The sequence below is a fragment of the Danio rerio genome, chromosome 13 (assembly GCF_052040795.2).
Source record: "Danio rerio strain M-AB ecotype USA chromosome 13, GRCz13ab, whole genome shotgun sequence".
In the NCBI taxonomy this organism is placed as follows: domain Eukaryota; kingdom Metazoa; phylum Chordata; class Actinopteri; order Cypriniformes; family Danionidae; genus Danio; species Danio rerio.
Window position 1 is genome coordinate 50,533,978 of NC_141033.1, and position 22,080 is coordinate 50,556,057.

The 22,080-nt window shown below is 37.3% G+C and overlaps 1 protein-coding gene and 1 long non-coding RNA gene across 5 annotated transcripts in view; one reads left to right on the forward strand and one right to left on the reverse strand.

The window, feature by feature from the left end:
• Nucleotides 1-22,080, reverse strand: part of fbln7 (fibulin 7) — a 50,342-nt gene that overhangs the window by 13,882 nt on the left and 14,380 nt on the right. The window contains exons 3-6 of one of the 4 annotated variants that reach the window (XM_087279836.1): nucleotides 18,372-18,548; nucleotides 6,751-6,876; nucleotides 2,918-3,055; nucleotides 684-821 (exon numbers count right to left, since the gene is read on the reverse strand). In XM_087279836.1, the coding sequence (XP_087135962.1) occupies nucleotides 684-821; nucleotides 2,918-3,055; nucleotides 6,751-6,876; nucleotides 18,372-18,548 (579 nt within the window). Of the gene's footprint in view, nucleotides 1-683; nucleotides 822-2,917; nucleotides 3,056-6,750; nucleotides 6,877-18,371; nucleotides 18,590-22,080 lie in introns of all 4 variants that reach the window. The other 3 variants (XM_087279838.1, XM_087279837.1, XM_087279839.1) reach the window with 3 other exon arrangements.
• LOC147841208 (uncharacterized) lies at nucleotides 691-20,231 on the forward strand. The gene is made up of 3 exons (XR_015506493.1): nucleotides 691-789; nucleotides 18,380-18,594; nucleotides 18,703-20,231. It is a non-coding gene; the product is annotated as an uncharacterized LOC147841208 (long non-coding RNA).

The window sequence follows — 22,080 nt, forward strand, 5'->3', positions numbered from 1 at the left end:
GGTATTAAAAGCCCCAAAGGCCAACCTCAAAAGCAGGGCGAATGTGCCCTGGTCTTCGCCTTTGGAACGCGATGCCGCTAAAATTAAAAATGGCTTCATCACTGCAAGTTTTCAAGTCTAAATTAAAGACTTAATTATTTTCCAGGTCGTTCGAAGCAGAAGTCCCTTCTTCAAGGGGCCAACTGTTTAGTTTTCAATCCTGTTTAATGTGGTCATCTGTGGTAACATCTCTTAACTAGGCAGAATTATTTAAAGGGTCAATTACTTTTTTTATTTTTAGGCATTGAAACCAGAGTCTTTCTGTATAATCTATTTTACATTTGCTATGATCTCTGTTACATTACATTATTGCTGTTTGGTTTATTATGTATGTACTGCTTGTACGTATCTTCTCTTCAAAGTACTTTGTGCAGCCTTGTGGCCATTTGGAAATGCGCTATATAAATAAACCGAATCAAATAAATCGAACTTGAACTTGGACCAGCCAATTGCTGCATTTCTGTTCAACTATCACAAGCACATGCAGTAATCTCAGATCATTTCATCCATCCAGATATTTGAATTTAATTCTTAAACTTTGTTTGCATGATTAAAGATACTGCCAAATTAGCTTGGACCTATTAAGCGAGATATGAAGAATGAATGGCTATAAAGCACTTGCTAAGCGTATGTTTGTCACTCACCCTCACAGCTTCTTCCATCGGCGAGCAGCTTGTATCCAGTGGGACAGGAGCAATGATACGATCCTGGGACGTTCACGCAGGCATGGACACACAGAGGCCCTCCACGGTCAGCTTTATACACCTCACATTCATTCACATCTGGACACATGCATGCACACACAGGGGAAAAAAAGTATGTTAGTATAAATATAATATGAAGTGGGACTCTGACAACGCAGTGTGGATCTAAAAGTAGGTTTATTACACAGAGATGATCAGACAAGCAATGATCAACACAGGGGCAAACAGATGTATACAGGTAAATCCAGAGTCGTGGTCAATAAACAGGCAAATGGTCAAAAGGCAGGTGGCAGACTACGTAAACAAACAAAACAAAGCAAGGATCGCTACATGGCAAGACAAGGCAAAAGAAACTTAGCCCTGAGGTTTGTGTGTGTGTGTGTGTGTTGTATTTAAAGTCCATCTAATCAGTCTTTGAGCAGCTCCCAGCTGTGTGAGTATAATCAATTGTGATCTGGAACAGGTGTGTGAGTGTGTGGTGCATGACTGGAACTTGTAGTCCATATACCAGCATATTTGTAGTCCGTTAGCGATCTGCACAGTCTGGATCGCTGGTGACCGTGCCAATAAGGAATATCTGATGATGGACTAAATTTTATAACTAAAATAAATTTTTTTATGTGCATTTAGGGACATTTTCATTACATAAAAACATGATTATATGGTGTCATGGCTTTGCAATAACAAAAATGTCAATATAATGGAAGCAAAAACAGCCACCAACATAACAAAAGTGTAGACAATTTGGACAGAGTATTGAGTTGAGAAAATTTAGACCAAATTGAGACTCAAAATTACCCCAGACTGGATGAAAACATCCCCAACAGCACACAAGGGTTAACTCTTTGTATTGAATTTTAACAGATCATGTGATTGTTGAAATGGGCATGATGGGACGTCATTAAAGGGCCTTGAAATCCCCCTGTCTCAGCAAGGGGATTTCACACCTTTACTTTAAAAAAAGTCAGGAAAGTGGGTGTGTCCACCTCTGTTTAGGTGGGAGTGTCGGAGGAGGGAAAGAGGGAAGGTTTTGCATAAAAATGGGAGTTTCAGTTTGAGTTTCAAAGCTATCATTGCCTATTAATGAAGTTGCACCTCATTCACAATAGTGCGCTGATTGGTTTAAACCAAGTCTTACTCATGAATTAATGCTGCGCAGTCAACAACAACGTCACGATGTACACGCCGGTATAGACACCCACTCTCCACGCTGAATTACACGCAAGGATCTACTTGTCGTGACGCAGCTTCAAACATTTGTTTCAAACTAAAAAAAGAACGAATTTGCTCGAAATAACGCAAAAACAACCATTTTTCAATTTTTTGTTAAATAAATATGTGCTAATAGTGTTTATTGCAGCGTAGGACACATATATATGACTGTCCACAGCTCAAAACATGTTCTGGTTTTTCGTGACCCTTGAATAGACTAACCAGCCTTTTCAGCGCATTGTAAAACATCTGATATGTTGCTTTGCTCATTTCTAAAATCCCTCAGCCAAAGTCTGTCATCACTGTGGTTCAGTATTATTATTATTCTAATATCATCACCTCCAGAACTGTCTTGAGCAACTGTTTGAGCTCCCAAAGAGCTTCTCAGGCCTCCAAAAGCACCACATAGCATTTCATCTTCTGAGGCACAATTTATTTATTATTGAAGAAAGAATCCCAGTGTCGGGCGATGCAGTGGCGCAGTAGGTAGTGCTGTCGCCTCACAGCAAGAAGGTCGCTGGGTTGCTGGTTCGAGCCTTGGCTCAGTTGGCGTTTCTGTGTGGAGTTTGCATGTTCTCCCCGCGTTCGCGTGGGTTTCCTCCGGGTGATCCGGTTTCCCCCACAGTCCAAAGACATGCGGTACAGGTGAATTGAGTTGGCTAAATTGTCCGTATTGTATGAGTTTGTGTGTGAATGTGTGTGTGGATGTTTCCCAGAGATGGGTTGCCGCAGGAAGGGCATCCGCAGCGTAAAAACTTGCCGGATAAATTGGTGGTTCATTCCGCTGTGGCGACCCCGGATTAATAAAGGGACTAAGCCGACAAGAAAATGAATGAATGAAATCCTAGTGTCTTCTGGATGGAAACGCTGCTTTTGTTCACAAATAATTGAGCAATATTCCAGTTTTGTGCATGAATCTAATTCGCATCTTTGAATAGAAACGCAGCTAGTGATGTTCTTACCCTGGCAGATGCTGTTATCTGAGGTGCCGCTCATGTGGAATCCAGCATCGCAGCTGCAGTGTTGCGCTCGGTCCACTTTAGCACAGCGAGGTTTACGACTGAAGGCCGGATCATTCATGACGCTCCACTCCGGAGGCGCTGAACGAGACGGAGGAAATAAAAGAAAGAGCAGCTTTAGCCTCCCACAAACACAGAACACATCCACACGCATGCTTTCATTTATCAGCCGGAACACAGGTTAAAGGTGAAGTGTGTCATCTCTTATTTGGAACGGCAAGAGTATTTTTATTGCACAAGCAAACGTCTTGTCCATGATTCATCGATGGGTTTGGTATTTTAAGCAATGCAATACTGGCCAGGTTTCACATAGTCAGATTTAAGACTTGTTGTTTGTTTGCTTTATTTATAGAGCACATTTAAAAACAACAGATGTTGACCAAAGTGCTTTATAAAAAAGACCAGCATACAAAATCTATACCTATATATAAAAATAAGCAAAATATATAGAACAGATTAAAATTAATTAATTGCAATCAAAAGGCAAGAGACAGAAGGTGATTTGGTTCCACTATATATTAAGTGGCCTTAACTAATATGTACTTACACAGGAACTAATAGTTTGTTACAATGTACTTATTGTGTAAATACATGTATTTACTGTGTACTTATGCTTGATTAAATACATGTATGTAATTACATCTGTAATTAACTTTTGTAATTACATTTGTAAATACACTGTTGACCATCCCTTACACCTTAATCCACCTTTAAACCTACCCATACCACCAAACCTGTCCACAACCCAACCTCTATCCCAACTCAAGAGCACCACAAGTGTTCTCAAATACATTATAAATACAGTAAGTACATTGTATTTATTTTTTTGATGTAAGTACATAGTAGTTAAGGACACTTAATATATAGTGGGACCGGTGATTTTTTAGATGAGACTTAAAAGCACCAAGTAAAGAACATGACCTGATATGTAATGGCAGACCATTCCACTGTCGGGGGGCTGCAGCAGAAAAAGCCCTGTCACCTCTTGATTTCAACCGTGTTTTGGGGACAACTAGCTGAAACTTGTTTTCCGACCTGATTGGCCTCAATGACGTGTGCCAGTGAAGAAGCTCAGAGATGTAAATAGGTGCCGGACCATTCAAACTTTTAAAAACAAGTAGCAATAACTTACATTGAATTCTAAATTGGACTGGAAGCCAGTGAAGAGATGATAAAACTGCTGAGATACTACAATTTTTTTTGTCCCAGTTGAAAGCCTACACTGCAAAAAATGATTTTCTTACTTAGATTTCTTGTCTTGTTTCTAGTCCAAATATCTAAAAATTCTTAAATCAAGAAGAATTTTCTAGACAAGCAAAACATATGGTTTTGTTTTCAGGAATAATATGTCAAAATTAAGTGAGTTTTTCCTTAAAACAAGCAAAATAACCTGCCAATGGGGTAAGCAAAATAATATTGTTTTTCCTCTTGACATAAGATTATTTTGCTTACCCCATTGGCAGGTTATTTTGCTTATTTTTAGGAAAAACTCACTTAATTTTGACATATTATTCCTGAAAACAAGACCATATGTTTTGCTTGTCTAGAAAATTCTTCTTGATTTAAGAAATTTTAGATATTTGGACTAGAAACAAGACAAAAAATCTAAGTAAGAAAATCATTTTTTGCAGTGTAGCAGCTGCATTTAGAATTAGCTGCAGGCGTGCAATTGATGCCTGCGAAACTCCTGAATACAAAGAGTTGCAGTAGTCCAGTCTGGACATAATAAAAACATTAATGATGGTTTCCAGCTCTTTAGAAGACAGAAAAGGCTTAAACTTTCTATAAGTTTACATTTAAGACCTAGGCATTAAAAATTCTAAATAAGGACCATATTTTAAATGTTACAAAATAATTAGAGTCTTATCTCACCATGATATCGCAATGTGTGAATCTGCAATAATTCACAATAACAGGGGCTGACTGGGACTAAAAATCAGCACTGGCACTGTAGCCACACCAGCCCACATTACCACACTGACTCAGCCGCACCCACGGACACGCACATTTACTACTTATATTGGTGTACAGATGGTGAAATAATATAAGCAGTACCATATGTGATAGATATTTAAACTTTTAATGTATGTGACTGAAACAAAAACAATCCGTTTATAACAAATATACATAATCATTTCATTCATTCATTTTCTTTTCGGCTTAGTCCCTTTATTAATTTGGGATCGCCACAGCGGAATGAACCGCCAACTAACCCAGCATATGTTTTACATAGCGGATGCCCTCCAAGCTGCAACCAATCACTGGGAAACCCCTATACACACACATTCTCATACATGCACTACGGACAATTAGGCCAACCCAATTCACCTATAGCACATGTGTTTGGACTTGGGGGGAAACCAGGAGGAAACCCACGCGAACATGCAAACTCCACACTGAAACACAAACTGACCCTGCGAAACTCCTGAATACAAAGAGTTGCAGTAGTCCAGTCTGGACATAATAAAAACATTAATTATGGTTTCCAGCTCTTTAGAAGACAGAAAAGGCTTCAACTTTTTCTAAGTTTACATTTAAGACCTAGGCATTACAAAATTCAAAATAAGGACCATATTTTAAATGTTACAAAATAATTAGAATCTTATCTCACCATGATATCGCAATGTGTGAATCTGCAATAATTCACAATAACACTAATAGTCAGATGCCTTTTCAACACTGTTCAATCTGTGTACGATTTCAAGATTTATTTTATTTAATTATTCATACACTAGTCGGCGCCAGTGGTGTAGTGGTTAGTGCGTCGACACATGCACTCTTGTGCTCGCGGCGACCTGGGTTCGATTCCGCCTCGCGGTCCTATGCCGATCCTTCCCCTCTCTCTGCTCCCCATGCTTTCCTGTCAGTTCTCTCTACTGTCCTATCAAAAATAAAGGTGAAAACCCTGAAAAAAAAATTATTAAAAAAAATATATATATATTCATACACTGAACAGCAAGAAGGTTGCTGGTTCGAGCCCTGGCTGGGTCTGTTGGCATTTCTGTGTAGAGTTTGCATGTTCTCCCCGTGTTTCCCCCCACAGTCCAAGCACATGCGCTATAGTAGAATTGGATAAGCTAAATTGGTGTATGTGTGTGGATGCAAGAGTGTGTGGGTGTTTCCCAGTGTTGGGTTGCGGCTGGAAGAGCATCTGCTGTGTAAAACATATGCCGGATAAGCTGGCGGTTCATTCTAAAATGAATGAATGAATGCATTGAATCGGCTTTTACTCAATATTCACTCTCCTTCAAGTGGTTCCAAACTGTTCTGGCTTTTTTTTCTGTTGATCACAAAGGAAGATAATTTGAAGAATGTTGGAAACATTTAACCATTCACCTGCATAGTAAGAAAAACAAATACTATGAAAGTCAACTGTTATTGTCTTCCTTTGTGTTCAACAGAAGAAAAAGAACTATCCAGCTGTGAACTATCCAAGTGAAGGATTCAGTTTAATTAAATTCATCTTTATTTCTAGAGCATTTTTACAATGTAGATTGTGTCAAAGCAGCTTCACACAGAAGTCAGTCTCAGTCCAGTTTTCAGAGTTGAAGTTCGGTTTATTTTAGTTCAGTGTGTTTTTATTTTCACTGCTGAAAGTCCAAACTCTGAAGAGGAAATCCATCAATGCAATGATCAACAGGATCAACAAATGATGACAGAATTTTCAGTTTTGTGGGACTGTCTCTTTAAGACCCTGTGGAAACCCTATATATTCCAGCTTCCCTTCCACCTTGTCAGTTTTAGACAGATGTAAAATAGTTTAAAGGCACACAGACCTGTCTGCGTCTGGTATTGGCATTGACTGCCGCTCCAGTTGTGTGGACAGGTGCACTTATACTTGTTCAGAGCCTCCACACAGGTGCCGCCATTCTGACACGGGTTACTGGAGCACATGCTCACATCTGCAGGAAAAACACAGCACACTTAAAGGGACGGTTCACCACCTAGCAACAACAAAAAGTACCATTTACTCATCCTCAAAGTGATTTCAAACCTGTTTGAGAACCATTGACTTTCAAAGTATGTCTCACCAGTTTCCAACATTCTTCAAAATATCTTTTTTAGTGTTCAACAAAAAAGTAGAAACTCAGGAGGGTTTAGATCCACTTGAAGGAGAGTACATGTTTAGTAAATGTTCATTTTTGGGTAAACTATGACTTTGAGAAGTCCATAAAAAGGCTAAAATAAAAAATATACATGTATTTTGGAAGATTTTGGAAGATTTTGGAAACGGTAACCATTGACTTCCAAAGTATGTTTTACCGGTTTAACATTCTACAAAATATCTTCTTTAGTTTTATATACAAAAACTCAAAAGGGTTTGAATAAAAAAAGAGATGTACACGTTTATTTTTGGGTGAACTGTCCCTTTAACATACTGACAGTTACAACTCTTTTTGTATCCTTGTTGAAACTCACACTGCTAGCGGTCCAAGATTTATGTTACTTTAGCAAGCTAAACACATTCTGTACTGTACTAGAAACATAGAGGGGACTGACTGACAATAGTCTACAGCCGATCAGGACGCAAAACACAATGCCCTGTAAAAAAAAAAAAAAAAAAGCATGTCAAATTGGACAAAAAAACAAACAAACTGTGAGGCCACGAAAGGTAAACCTTGTTATAGCGAGGGGCTACTGTACAGCAAAAACACTATTTAAATTTATCTTGTTGAATATGTATTTACAGTATATTTACTGTAAAATTTTAAATAAATAGAATAAAATAAAATAAATATTTTAAAATACAGTATATACTGCATAACTGTCCTACAGTAAAATACAGATCATATTTAGTTTTATATTGAGTAATAGTGTGAAAAAATAATTCAATAAAGTTTTAGAAAAACAAATACATTCTGGCATACAACTGCATTTTCTGTTTATTTTAGCTTTAAAGCAATGCACAAATTAAAAATAGAGGTAAACAACAAATCTTTATGGAAAATGACTTGAAATAGACACACAGTGCATCCGGAAAGTATTCATAGCGCTTCACTTTTTCCACATTTTCTTATGTTACAGCCTTTTTCCAAAGTAGATTAAATTCATTGATTTCCTCAACATTCTACACACAATCCCCCAAAATGACAATGTGCAACAAGACTTTTTGAAATTGTTGCAAAGTTATTTAAAACAAAAAAGCTGCAAAATCAAATGTACATCAGTATTTACAGCCTTTGATGTGAAGCTCTAAACTGAGCCCAGGTACATTCTGTTTTCACTGATCATTCTTGAGATGTTTCAGCAGCTTCATTAGAGTTCACCTGTGGTAAATTCAGTTGATTGGACATGATTTGAAAAGGCATACACCTGTCTATATAAAGGTCCCATGGTTGATAGTGCATGTCAAAGACCTCAGAGATAGAATTATCTCGAGGCACAAGGGGGGGTTTGGAATGGTTCGAATTAACCACCCACCCCCCCATGCCCAAAAGGTCCAGATTTTTTCCTTTTAATTATTTTATATAATTTAGCTGAGTCCTCAGCAGTCAGATTCACAGCAAAAGGAGAATCCTCTGTCGGGTGTTGCTTCGGTGGGACTGTAATCTGATGTAAAAGAAGTCTTCTTTCACTACTGTATTATTTTTAAACAGAGAAAACATTTTACAGGTAACTTTTATTATGAATGTTGTACCTTATTCCTTAAATAAAAATGAGCAATAAAAAGGTGTGAAGCACCAGAAGTGGACCATATTAATTTAAATATATTTTGCCTTTTGTTGACATCCAGGAATTTTCAAATGTACTTTTTTTTCTAAAGAGGCTAGAAAAACATTCGAAGATATCATTGTTATTTCAGCAACTCTTAAACCTCTTCAGCTGCTTCAGAACGCAGCAGCACGAGTGGTCTTCAATGAACCTAAAAGAGCACATGTCACTCCGCTGCTCATCCGTATGCACTGGCTGCCAGTTGCTGTTCGCATCAAATTCAAAGCTCTGATGTTTGCCTACAAAGCGACTTCTGACTTTGCTCCTTCTTATCTGCTCTCACTTCTGCAGATTTATTTACCCTCCAGAAACTTGCGTTCTGTGAATGAACGTCGCCTCGTGGTTCCATCCCAAAGAGGGAAGAAATCACTTTCCCGAACTCGCGCGTTCAATCTGCCCAGTTGGTGGAATGAACTCCCTAACTGCATCAGAACAGCAGAGTCACTCGCTGTCTTCAAGAAACGACTAAAAACTCAACTATTTAGTCTCCACTTTCCTTACTAATCTGCAATTGCCTCTCTGGCTCCACCGCTAACTGCATCACAGGGAAAAAAAAAAATACTAATGTTAAGCTTCCTACAGCACTTATTCATTGTTGCTCTAATAGTTGTGTAAATTGCTTCCTTGTCCTCATTTGTAAGTCGCTTTGGATAAAAGCGCCTGCTAAATGATTAATTGTAAATGTAATTGTTGTTATTATTATGTTTTAATTATTATTTTTTTTATTGAAATGGCCGAATTGTGACTGAGGACCGTTGAATGTACAGTTGAATAAATGACAGTAGGCTACAGTTTTTTTTACTTTAAAACTTTCACAGATTGCTATTTTTTTTCCTAATGTCTTATTTTAATTTTTCTTTATTGCAAATTTTTCGAAAATATTTTTAGAACATTAAAAAGTGAGCATATGATGACATCTGACTAGATAATTTAACAAAACAAAAAAAGTACTGCTTAAAATGTCACTAAAATGCAGTGTTTAATCTCATAGTTAAATAAAAACTGAGGTGTCTAACTGCAAAAAGGTCCACAGTTTGAGAAAAAAAGAACCAACAGGCTGGCTACGGGCCTGTATACCATAGACTTTTCATAGAATTTTGTCCCAGTTCATAACAATGAATTAAAAACATTGATTTTAAGCATAGTTTTAAGCAATTTTTTCTCTTTGAATTTAATAGTTATTTATTTAGAATGGTTAATAAAAAGATTTTGTAAAAAAAAATGCATGAAAACCATTATGCAAATTTTTAGATGACTTCATTCTTGTGTGGATGTGTGATCTGATTTTATATTTGAAAGTAGAGAACATGTTATATGTAATGAAGGAATTTTACAACCTTGATTGTACAAAATGTTTGAGAAAATAATCTCAAATAAATGTTTTTTTTTTACTTTTTTTTTGTATTTTATTGCATTTAACATTTCAGTAATAGGAAGATGCCCTGATAATAATACTATAATCTAAAAAAATATCTTTGGATTTATGAGATTCCCTCAAAATAGTCTTGTTTTGCAAAGCCGCTAAATCTAGAATAGCGTGTTCTTCGTGGATTTGCAGTCCTCATTAAGACTGAATGAAAGAAATAGCTGAAATGTCCCAGATTCTTATCTCCGTGTCTGTACAGAGCGAAGGATTATGTGTCCGAGGAAAACACCTGAATTGTTGAAGGAATTAAACGAGGTCGCATTCCTCCCTCTTCCCTGTACAGAATGGCACAGTAAAATGAAACCGATCTCCTGGAATGCCAACAATGGAGAAACGGGCAGACGAGCGAATGTCCAGCAGACTACACAAACTCGTTCTAATTCACTAAATAAGCCTAAAATCACCCACATTCATTCATATCTTATTTCTAATTATGAATTAGTTTTTCTTTGTTCATTTATTTATAAAGAAAAGTATTTTATCATTCCAGGTATTCACTAAATATTTGGTTTTTACAAATTCACACAAGTCATGTTAATTTTTCTTTATAAACAAACACGTTTAGTAACACTTATTTATTCATTTATTTTGAATATGGCTTTAAAAATTTCCATCAATGAAGCTTTGTTACATGCAAAATTTTTGCGAATAAATTTGAAAATGCAAAATGCTCCGGTTACTAAGGTAACCCTTGTTTCCCGAGGAGGGGGTATGCAGTGTTGCCATGTGGAAAAACTTCCACTATGGGGATTTTGTTCAGAATGCTAATCGTCTGAAAGAGTATGTAAATGGGCCAATGAAATGCCAATGAGTTGGCAGCATGCGCAGCTGATGCTCGTTGCAATAAATTTGGCAATGTAAGCAAAGCGACATAGATATATACACTAGATGTCACATAGGGACCCTGAGTATGCGTCAATAGCTCCACCACATTGGTACAGTGCTCCTAAGACAAATGTTATTCAACCGCACTAGTCAAGACAGTGTTATTACGTGAAGATGCGGGACTCTAGCGCTGTCTACGGGTGTAAAAACAAGCAAACAAAGAAAAGCACAAAGGCAGAACATTTCATAGGTAAGATTAAGTTTTTTACGTTTTTGTATGTTCTGAACTTTTGTGCTAATCAGGTAACGTTATTGATGATAATACAGTCACTGCATTCACCATAAGTAGCATCACTCGCACTAAACACTCGGCTTATGCTAGTTTTGTTGAATAAAATCAGCAAACAATGCAAAATAAACATGACAACGAGATGCTGCACTGCCAGAAATTGTCGCTGTATTATTGTCGACTAGTGAACAAGTCGTTTATAACGGAGATTCATTCACAAACAAGTCGCTCCCTCCGTCAGTATGAGGAGTGAAAGCAGGAGAGAAGGTGTGTTTCAGGACACGGATTAGATCAAGTTTAACAGGGAGGGTGGGTAGTACATTTCTGTACACACAAACACAAGCTTTTTGTCAGGAATGCCAGTGCGATCACTGATCCATCAATGTAGAAAAGTGATGTAAAATTATAATTTTCGTAATTAAAAAAAATTGCATACTAACATCCAGGAAAATTCCGGATCATAGATATATGTGTATATGTGTATATCTCTGGCTTTGGATGGCCACAGTCCTCCACTGTACCTTGGTCCCACATTCATTTCAAAGGAGCGCTACCCTGTTCCAAAATGGCAGCTCTATTGACGCATTCCTTCCAATAGACAAAAACAGGGTAGGCAACATCTAATGTATATATCTATGAGCACAGCGAGAGCAAGGTGAGGCATCATTTTTTAGCTGAAGAGACTTAAACCCACAGCTAAGGGGCGATCATTATGGAACATAGCATTTCCGTTCCCCCCCTCAGGGAACGAGGGTTACCTTAGTAACCGGAGCGTTTCCCTTCGGGAGGGGAACTTCAATGCTATGTGGAAAAACTTCCACTTTGGGGAAAAGTCTGGAAAACGGTATAATGATTGAACCTTACCTTTGCCCCCAATGAGAGGTTTGCCTGGCAAAAGAGAGCGTGAGCGCACCAGCATCACCAGAGGCACGGTCTTCTAACGTGTTCCCTGGCCCTTACTTATCCCACTTCAACAGAAGATTTATGGATTTAGATATATTTTTCGGGAGCTGCAAAGCATCTAGATAATACTATGAATTTAAATACGACAGTACGTTGGGAAAGCGTGCAGTCCCCATAGGGGATCATTTCTGGTGCTTGCGTTTAAGATCGATCTTGTCCTTTCGATCATGACCCAAAGCTCATGACCATAGTGATGAATACTTTTAGCTCAGTAAACTACTAATTAGCTGCATATTAATAGATAGTAAGGTAGTTGGGTTTAGGTAATGGGTAGAATCATGGATGTAGATCAGGGGTGTCAAACTCAATTCCTGAAGGGCTGAAGCCCTGCACAGTTTAGTTCCAACCCTGCTCCAACACACTTACCTGTAGGTTTCAAACAAGCCTGAAGGACTCAAGTAGTTTGATCAGGTGTGTTTAATTAGAGTTGGAACTAAACTGTGCAGAGCTGCGGCCCTTTTGGAACCGAGTTTGACACCTGTGATGTAGATCATACTTTTAAATTATTAATAAACTGTTAACATCTTAATAGTAGGCAAGTAATAAGCCAGAAGTGAATTGTTACTTAAACTAAAGGCAAAAATATAAGCAGAAATAGATTTGCAATCAAATGTTTTGACTTTGCATCTGAAAGAATTTTTCATTGACGAAGGTGCTCGTGATCCTGTTTATTTTCATTCACTTGAGGCTTTAAGCTGGGGAATTTGCAGATGTAAAAGGTTCACTTCAGTCCTCGAACTATTTCAGAACTCTCTATGAACAGTGATGTTTTTCCAGGGCACTTTCGGAAGCAGGACTCTGGAAATAGCAGGACTGTAGACATTACGGTGTGTGTTCTGGCCTTCACTCAAACACTCGGCCCGTTGACTGCGCTCTGGCTCACTGTACCCACTGGAATGTGCCGCTCCGCCGTATTAAAGCAGATCATCAATAGCATGCTTTACATAGTTGTGCTGTCGGACCTGAAGCTGCTTAATGAGAAACTCTGAACACACACACACACAGACGAGCAGTCTAACACACTGTCATTTTATACAAGGTTTGGGTTGCACTCTAGTTTAAGCAGGGCTCCCAAAGGTCAAATGGAATTTCTGGATTATCAGTAAATTTCTTCAAGTCTGGGAATTTTATATACAGCAGGGAAAATGAGTATTGAACATGTGAGGTGTTTTTTTTTAACTGAACTTGATTTTGGTAAATACCCAAATTATACAAACATAAAAATAAAACAAAACAAAAATATCTGAAAGATAAGTTTTGATAACAATGGTATGAGACATTCATTAAATCTAAATCCCAAATATCAAAATAGACAACAGATTGTTCAGATTTAATTAATTTTAATGTTATTGATTAATTCATTTACTTTACAAGATTTCATTCATTCATTTTCTTTCTGCTTTTTCCCTGGTTTATCACAGAGGAATGAACCGCCACCTACTTGAGAGATGTATTTTTTATTTCAGGTGATTTGTCTAATGTGTTTTTGTTTGGTAAAATTATTTCTAATGGCATCTTCATTTTCAAGTAATTACACTGTATTGTCCCAATAGGTGGATTTAGAGGTTTTTAAAAAAAAAAAATAATAATAATAATAAAAAGCAGTTGTTGATTTCGCTGGTTTTGACGCAAAAGAAAATTTACCCTGTTAAAAACCAAAGAATTGTCTAAAGTGACACAAAAAGGTATTTTATTTACTAGCTAATAACCTTATCATTACACATAAAATGAAACTTCTAAACCTAATTATAGGAGCCTGATAGAAAACGCTCATTTACAAGAAAAGAGGTCTGATGGATTTAGAGGGTTTTGCATCTGAACCGTTCATACACACACATATATGTGTGTGTGTGTATGTATTTATATAAATATAAATAAATAAATAAATATATTACTAATTTAAAAAAAAAAAAAAAAAAAAATATATATATATATATATATATATATATATATATATATATATATATATATATCCTCCTGAGACCCCGCCCATTGACTTGTGTCCTCAATAGTGGACATTGCGTTTTTATTAATTAATTAATTTTATTATTTTTTTGAGCTACTCTGTCAAGTCCTGTTGTACTGATTAGAGGGCATCCTGGGCTTTTTAGTGATATGTCATTTGATTGGCTGGCATGCTAGAAACCACTTCTTTACACTGCATCCAAAATGGCCGTAATACAAAAAAGCACATTTATGGGAAGGATAGAGGTATGTAAAATTTAGCTTTTTAAATATTTTTTTTACTATTATTATTACATATATGTGTTTTTAAAGTGTAAGGAACAATACATTTAGCTTTCAAAGCTGTTAATTTGTTTGTGTTTTAAGATAACATCATTTTTTAAATGTCCACTATAGTGGACACCAGGACCATCTTAATGTAATTAATGACTGCCTGTTGTAGGGGGCAGAACTGAAGCAGAGAGGATTCTTTATAAGATAGTTGAGGGAGACTCTGACTTAGAGTCTGACAATTAGAGAATGACAATCAGTTTTAAATCACTTTAATGTTAAATTTGTTTTGGATTAACATCACTTTTTTTATTTTTTTAGTTCGGCTCTCTTTCAGACTAAACTGTTTCAGGAATTTTAATACAAAAGCAAAAATGGCTTTTGTTTTGTTTTTGTTACATTACTATTAGATTAATATCCCTTTACAGCTATATCCTGTACAGTTTTGTTGTCTGAGTGGCGTCGTTTCGAACTAAAATGGTCCTGTGGTCCACTGCAGTGGACATGCTGTAAAATTAAAAATAAAAACAAAATGTAAAACTCTAAATTGTAGATTTTTTTTAAGCCCAAAGGATGTAAAAAATCACAGAAAAAAATAAATAAAATAAATGTCTTCGGGTCCCAGGAGGATACACACACACACACACAGGTATATATATATATATATATATATATATATATATATATATATATATATATATATATATATATATATATATATATATATATATATATATTATTATTTTTTTTTTATTACAGTGTCATGTTCAGCTCAGACCTGAAGCCTATAATAATACAGCAGATTCAGGAATGCGAGTACAGGTGTTTTGCAGCGTTTCGGGACATTTAATGCTTGTTTAGCTGGAGCTTCATTCAGTGCGGCTCAGAAATGAAGAATGGCCTCTTTCACGCCGCTGTGTAAGTCGTTCACAGTCACTTTCTTTCAGCAGCTCTGATATCTCTCTAGTGTCTCTATCTCTCAATGAGATTTCAATCAAACTCCAGGAATTCTGCTCAATAACAAAGATAGAGTTACATGGCGGCACATAGCAGGGAATCTGTGGGGTGTACTGTAAGATGATGATGATGCATGACACTTTTTAATCCAAGTAATACCTTGAAATAATACTTTGTTGCTGGGGTTTACAACTTCTTTAAAAAAAAAATATATATATATATATATATATATATATATAAATTGTTTCTGGGCAAGAAGGTCGCTGGTTCAAGTCCCAGCTGGGTCAGTTGGGAGCTCTGTGTGGAGTTTGCATGTTCTCCTTGTGTTGGCGTAAGTTTCCTCTGGGTGCTCTGGTTTCCCCCACAGTCCTAACACATGCACTATAGGTGAATTGGATAAACTAAATTGCCCATAGTGTATGTGTGTGAATGTGAGAGTGTGTGGAAATCTCCCAGTACTGGGTTGCGGCTGAAAGGGCATCCGCTGTGTAAAACGTGCTGGATAAGTTGGCCGTTCATTTTGCTGTGGTGACCCCTGATGAATAAAGGGCAACCCCACCGGTCCTACGCCACCCAACCCGCTTTGAGCTAGAATCGAACCGCCGACCTTCCATATGGGAGTCGGTTGCTCTACCGAGGAGGCTAAAGACAATGGCCTCTAGCGTCTGTCGTTACATACGCATCATTAAATAATTGATTGAATGAATGAATGAATGAATGAATTGTATCTGAATGTGGAGATTTCATATACTGAGCTAATCATGATTTCTCTGATCATAATTTAGAGATCATGTTGTGTCATTTCTTCAGATATTTGCAGATTAGGGATTATGTAAAGAAAATATGTACCCTGTTTAAATGGGGTCAATCCAGCTGAACTGAATGACCTATTAGGGCTTGGAGGCGAGGTCTGCCATGCGATCTCAGTCATTTACAACTCACTGTTATCAAAGAAGTGAAGTTTATGTATAAACAAATTTCGAGAGGATCACGTGCTTATGATTGCTAGCAGCTGACCCGCATTATCCAATTCACTACGATCCAATCAGATGACTCCTAAACTACTATAAATACCCTGGGGTTTATTCCATTGCTATCTTCGTTTTGAAGAGTCCCCCCTTCCTCCCCTACGCCTCCTTCTTAGACGGGTGACACGGTGGCCCAGTGCCTAGCACTGTCGCCTCACAGCAAGAATGTCTCTGGTTCCTGGCTTTACCAAAACTAGCAGACATTTCTGTGCAGAGTTTTGCACTTCTCCCCGTGCTCATGTGGGTTTCCCCCGGGTTCCCCGGTTTCCTCCCACCGCCTAAAAACATGCAATTAAGTCAATTGAACAAGCCAAATTGTCAACATAGACACACTCCTAGTTAGTAATTAGTTTCAAGAACATTCACTTGCTACAGCAGGGGAGTTCTCGAGATCTACCTGAGCTCAAACTCCCCTCCCGCTTTGCAACGGGAGGGAGCCCTGGGCTCGAGGATCTCATGAGCTCAGGGCTCTCTCCCGGGACAGCTTGCCAAACAAGCTTATAATTAATCATCAGCTAAGTGTGAACTCTTGAAATTGCCTCTTATGGAGAGCCTAAAATCCCAATGCGAGCAGGAACTGTGACATGAGATAAGTCTGGAGCTGTGGGCTGATGTGTTAGAGGAAATACATTCTTGTTCTGTTAACTCCAGACACCGTCTCATTCAGTTTAAAATTATACACTGGCTCCATTATACCAAGACAAAATTACATAAACCTTTTTCTGATACCTCTCCCTTCTGTGATAAATGCAAGACTTAGCCACTCCCTTACATAGTTATGCTCTGTGTTCTAAATTGATCCCATTCTGGGCTGAAATATTTAAAGCTATATAAAATGTGACATTGAGAATTAGTTTTCGACCCACTTTTGGTCATATTCGGAATTTCAGACAAAACTAGATCACTCCAGGATTTCCAATACAACTGCTGTCTTACAGCCTTATTGTGGCAAAGAAGCTGGTGCTAAGGTTTTGGAAATCAACAGAATCCCCATCATTTAAATCTTGGCTGGACGAATTAACTAAATTAGCATATTTGGAAAGGATCAGATTTCTAATGGCAAAGAAATTGAAAAAAATTTACAAGATTTGGTCTCCTCCTCTTGAAAGATAGGGTTAAAATCCCAGATGGTGAAAATCACACCAACAGAACAGCATAAGCTTTAGTCTCAGGGCTGGAGTGGGTTTTAGGGCTTAGACATTTTGTATTTTTTGAAAATTATATTCTGGGTTTATACAAATTACTTATTTTTTATTTATTTATTCAGTCATTCATTTTCTTGTCGGCTTAGTCCCTTTATTAATCCGGGGTCGCCACAGCGGAATGAATCGCCAACTTATCCAGCAAGTTTTTACGCAGCGGATGCCCTTCCAGCCACAACCCATCTCTGGGAAACATCCACACACACATTCACACACACTATGGACAATTTAGCCTACCCAATTCACCTGTACCACACGTCTTTGGACTGTGGGGAAAACCAGAGCACCCAGAGGAAACCCACGCGAACACAGGGAGAACATGCAAACTTCACACAGAAACGCCAACTGAGTCGAGGCTCGAACCAGCGACCCAGTGACCTTCCTGCTGTGAGGCGACAGCACTACCTACTGCGCCACTGCTTCGCCCTTATTTATTTATTTATTTTTAATATGTGTGTTATTTAATTTGTTGAATTTTTTTTTTACAAAAAAAAAAAAACTAGAGATGTTGTAATATTTGCTGTAATGCTGTGCAATGCAATGAATATCTCAATATAAAAAAAAAGAAATTAAAAAAATGAAATCATGTTGTGTGTATACCAATATTGTATCTAGAGGCCTTTGCCTTGCATATACTGTAAGCCTCTTCTAATACAAAATGAACAACTAGAATACGAGTTATTATTTGCTGCTTCTAAAACTTGGATAGGCTATAAGATTTTGTCATGTAGTGTAGATTTTAACTCTTAAGATTTCTGACCTTTACAGCTGGCAGTGGCTCCACTCCAGGTGCCGTTCTCCTGGCACACGCGTGTCACCGGCCCCACCAGACGGAAGCCCTGCGAACACGTAAAATGCACTTCATGACCCAGCAGATACTTGGAGCCGAACTTCCTCCCGTTGGCTGGCGCCACCAGAGGAGGACAAGAGGACTGAGCTGGAGGAAATAAAGAGACATACGATAATGAATGTCAGTAGCTATAGTATTCAATTCAATTCAATTCAACTGTTTATTGTCATGTGCACAGTAAGGAAACACGTCTCCCTGTACAATGAGATTCTTACTTTGCCGTCCACATAATTTTAATTAGTATGTTTCCGTCCACCTAATTTTAAGAACATTTTGGAATACTGCATGAAACGGAAATGCCAAGATGCACATACATTTTGAAAATACACCTAAAACCTGTACGAGTGGAATAAACCTTTTATCTCCTAAGAAGACAATGTGCATAAATTACTGTATGAACACATCAATTTCAGCACGAGCATTAAAAAAAAGTCATGTGATTTAGTATTACCAGATTTAGTTTTAACAGATTGTGTGGATAAAAGTGTGAAGATGGCATGACTAGACAAATTAGCAGAGCGAGCACATTTTAAAACATCTGAAATGTCGTTTCCAAAATCCCTCGGCCAAAGTCTGTCACCCCAGTGGTGCAGTATTATTATTATTCTCTTCAAAACTGTCTTGAGCATCTGTCTGCGCTCCCAAAGAGCGTCTCATGCAGGCACGTGCGCACATAGAGCTCAACCTGTGCAGTGCACATGCCCTTTTTAATCTTGGATAGAAAGTGCTCTTCCAAAATGATCTGAAGTACCCCAGCCACCCCCCACCCCCCACCATCGCTCTTCAAAACATTTTATCCTGCACATGCCCCTTGGATAGTCTCTGCACAGGGCTGGTCCCGTGCCTCCAAATACAACCGCACGTTAATTGTATTTCGTCTTCTAAGCTGCAAGTCATTTATCATAAAAGAAAAAAGGCCCACAACTATCTTATCCTAATGCAGAAAACTCTATTTTATTTTTGAAATTGCTAATTATATTGTTATTGTTATATTATATTGTTTTACACGCACACACACCCCAAAAATCCAATATTAGTTTTGGTAAAAACAAAAACATGGGCTGTTTCTCAATATGCATTCTTGTCTGTTTTTTTTTATTTATTTTTTTTTTTATTAAAGCGTTCATCAAGAATACAAAAATATACAGAAAAGGTACAAAACCTTTAACAACAAGGGTAGAGAACAGAACAAAACAAAATGACAAACTAAAGAATATGCCAGGGGGAATATAAATTACAAAAAGCACTTTAAATTTAAAGCAAGGTCACAGTGATGTTTACAAGATCACATACAATACAGTCATCTATTATAAAAAAGAGAGAATATTGTAAGATTCACATAGTGTTACGGATTTTAAAGCTTTAACATTGCTGGAGGTAGAGATTGTATTTAAATAATATTTCAAATCTTTACAAAAAATAAGAAAAAGGGGCTTTACAGACAAAAATTTGCATTTATGTATAAAAAAAATTGCTAGTAAAATAAACAGATTTATTAGAAAATATTTATCTTTAACTTTTGCATTCTTGTCTGTACTTGGGTTCTTGTGTCCTTGTGAAACGTCATCAACTGTCGCCAAAGTACTGTTCCAATTCAAAGTTCACATCTTGCCAAGTACAGATAAAATTTACGGATGTGTACTTGTTCTGCCCCTTTGGCCAAGATGCATTGAGAGGTGACTTGTGCGAACTTGCGAAGCTCAGGTATCCCAGAATGCACTGCAGCTAAACCAGCAATCGCTAATTGTGGAGGAGAAAACCCGCACGGTTTTAAAAATACTCCTTTACTGTGTCAAAAAAAAGTTTTAACAGTTTTTCAGGCGAGAATGTAGTTGTTTTAAACTCGAATCGGCAGTTTATTCACAAACATGACGATGTGCCTCAGCTTATGCGGACTCTGACTCCCAGCCAGCCAGCGGGAGCTCCGTCATCACCTCCCCCTCCGAGAGCAGCTTTACTTCGGCCAGTCCATCTGTGGATCTCATCACTCCATTGTAGTTAAAACATGATATTTAATTCATCTTGTGTAAATCTAACGGACAGTTTTTGGTCTTATAAATCTATTATTTGTTCTCTGGTGTATTATTTTGGCAGAATTATTTTGTTACCTTTTATAATTGTCTTTAATTATGTTACCGTGAGGTTTCTCTTTGTTTACCAAATTGTTTCAGGTAATCTTTATTTTTTATTGTGTATATACTTGTGTAATTACTATTGTAGTTTATTAAATCTGATAAACAATGACACGTGTCTGTGTATAATAACACATTTTACTTCAAATTTATATGAATTTGTTTATATTTTCTTAAATCAAAAATGTAGGTTTATAATAGTAATATAATATTAATTACAGGGTAGTGCTTTATATAATCATTTTCTTGTTGGCTTAGTCCCTTTATTAATCCGGGGTCGCCACAGCGGAATGAACCGCCAGTTTATCCAGCAAGTTTTTACGCAGCGGATGCCCTTACAGCTGCAACCCATCTCTGGGAAAGTGCTTTATATAATTAAATCAATTTATTATTCATGTACAGTGAAACCAATGAATCCATTGTGAGGTGACGTTATAAAGTACACTGCCATTACATTTAAAAAAGTACCCGACTTGTGTCCTCGAGTTCTCGGTAGTTCGTTCTTCCAGGTCCGAACTTCCAAGGGCGCAAGTCCGAACTTTGCACACTTGATATTGAGAAACAGCCATGCACTCGCTTTCCATATTAATTAAAATATATGTAAATGGCACATACAGGACCTGTTATTCCTTTACAAGTATTATTGAGAATATTCCAAAGTCTATTCTAAATGAACATAAAATCACTTACAAAAGCTAACACGTATTCTAATCTCATATATAATCATATAAATAAATAAATATTGAGGCTATTTATTAAGCAATGAAATTTAATATTTATTATTTATTAGGAAAAGAAGAAAATCATACTTTAATACTAATATTGATGATGATGATGGTGATTATTATTATTATTAAGTAGGATATTGTTAATAAGCTGGATAAGTTGGCGCAGAAGGTAGTGCTGTCGCCTCACAGCAAGAAGGTCGCTGGGTCGCTGGTTCGAGCCTCAGCTCAGTTGGCGTTTCTGTGTGGAGTTTGCATGTTCTCCCTGCGTTCACGTGGGTTTCCTCTGGGTGCTCCGGTTTCCCACACAGTCCAAAGACATGCGGTACAGGTGAATTGGGTAGGCTAAACTGTCCGTAGTGTATGAGTGTGTGTGTGAATGAGTGTATGTGGATGCTTCCCAGAGATGGGTTGCGGCTGGAAGGGCATCCCCTGTGTAAAAAAAACAAAAACATGCTGGATAAGTTGGTGGTTCATTCCACTGTAGCGACCCAGGAGTAATAAAAGGACTAAGCCGATAAGAAAATGAATGAATGAATATTGTTTATTTATTTATTTTCTATTTTTTTGAAAAGTTTACTTTCACAATTTGACACATGCAAACCACTGCAGAAACAGCCCCAAATCATACACAGAATAGATACAATAAATAACCTGCTATAAATTTAAAGCATTAATGCATGCTGTTTTTTTTGTTTTAATAAGCTTTGGAGATGTGACAGATTCCACTTTAAAATAATAGGACACCTATATTTTTAGACA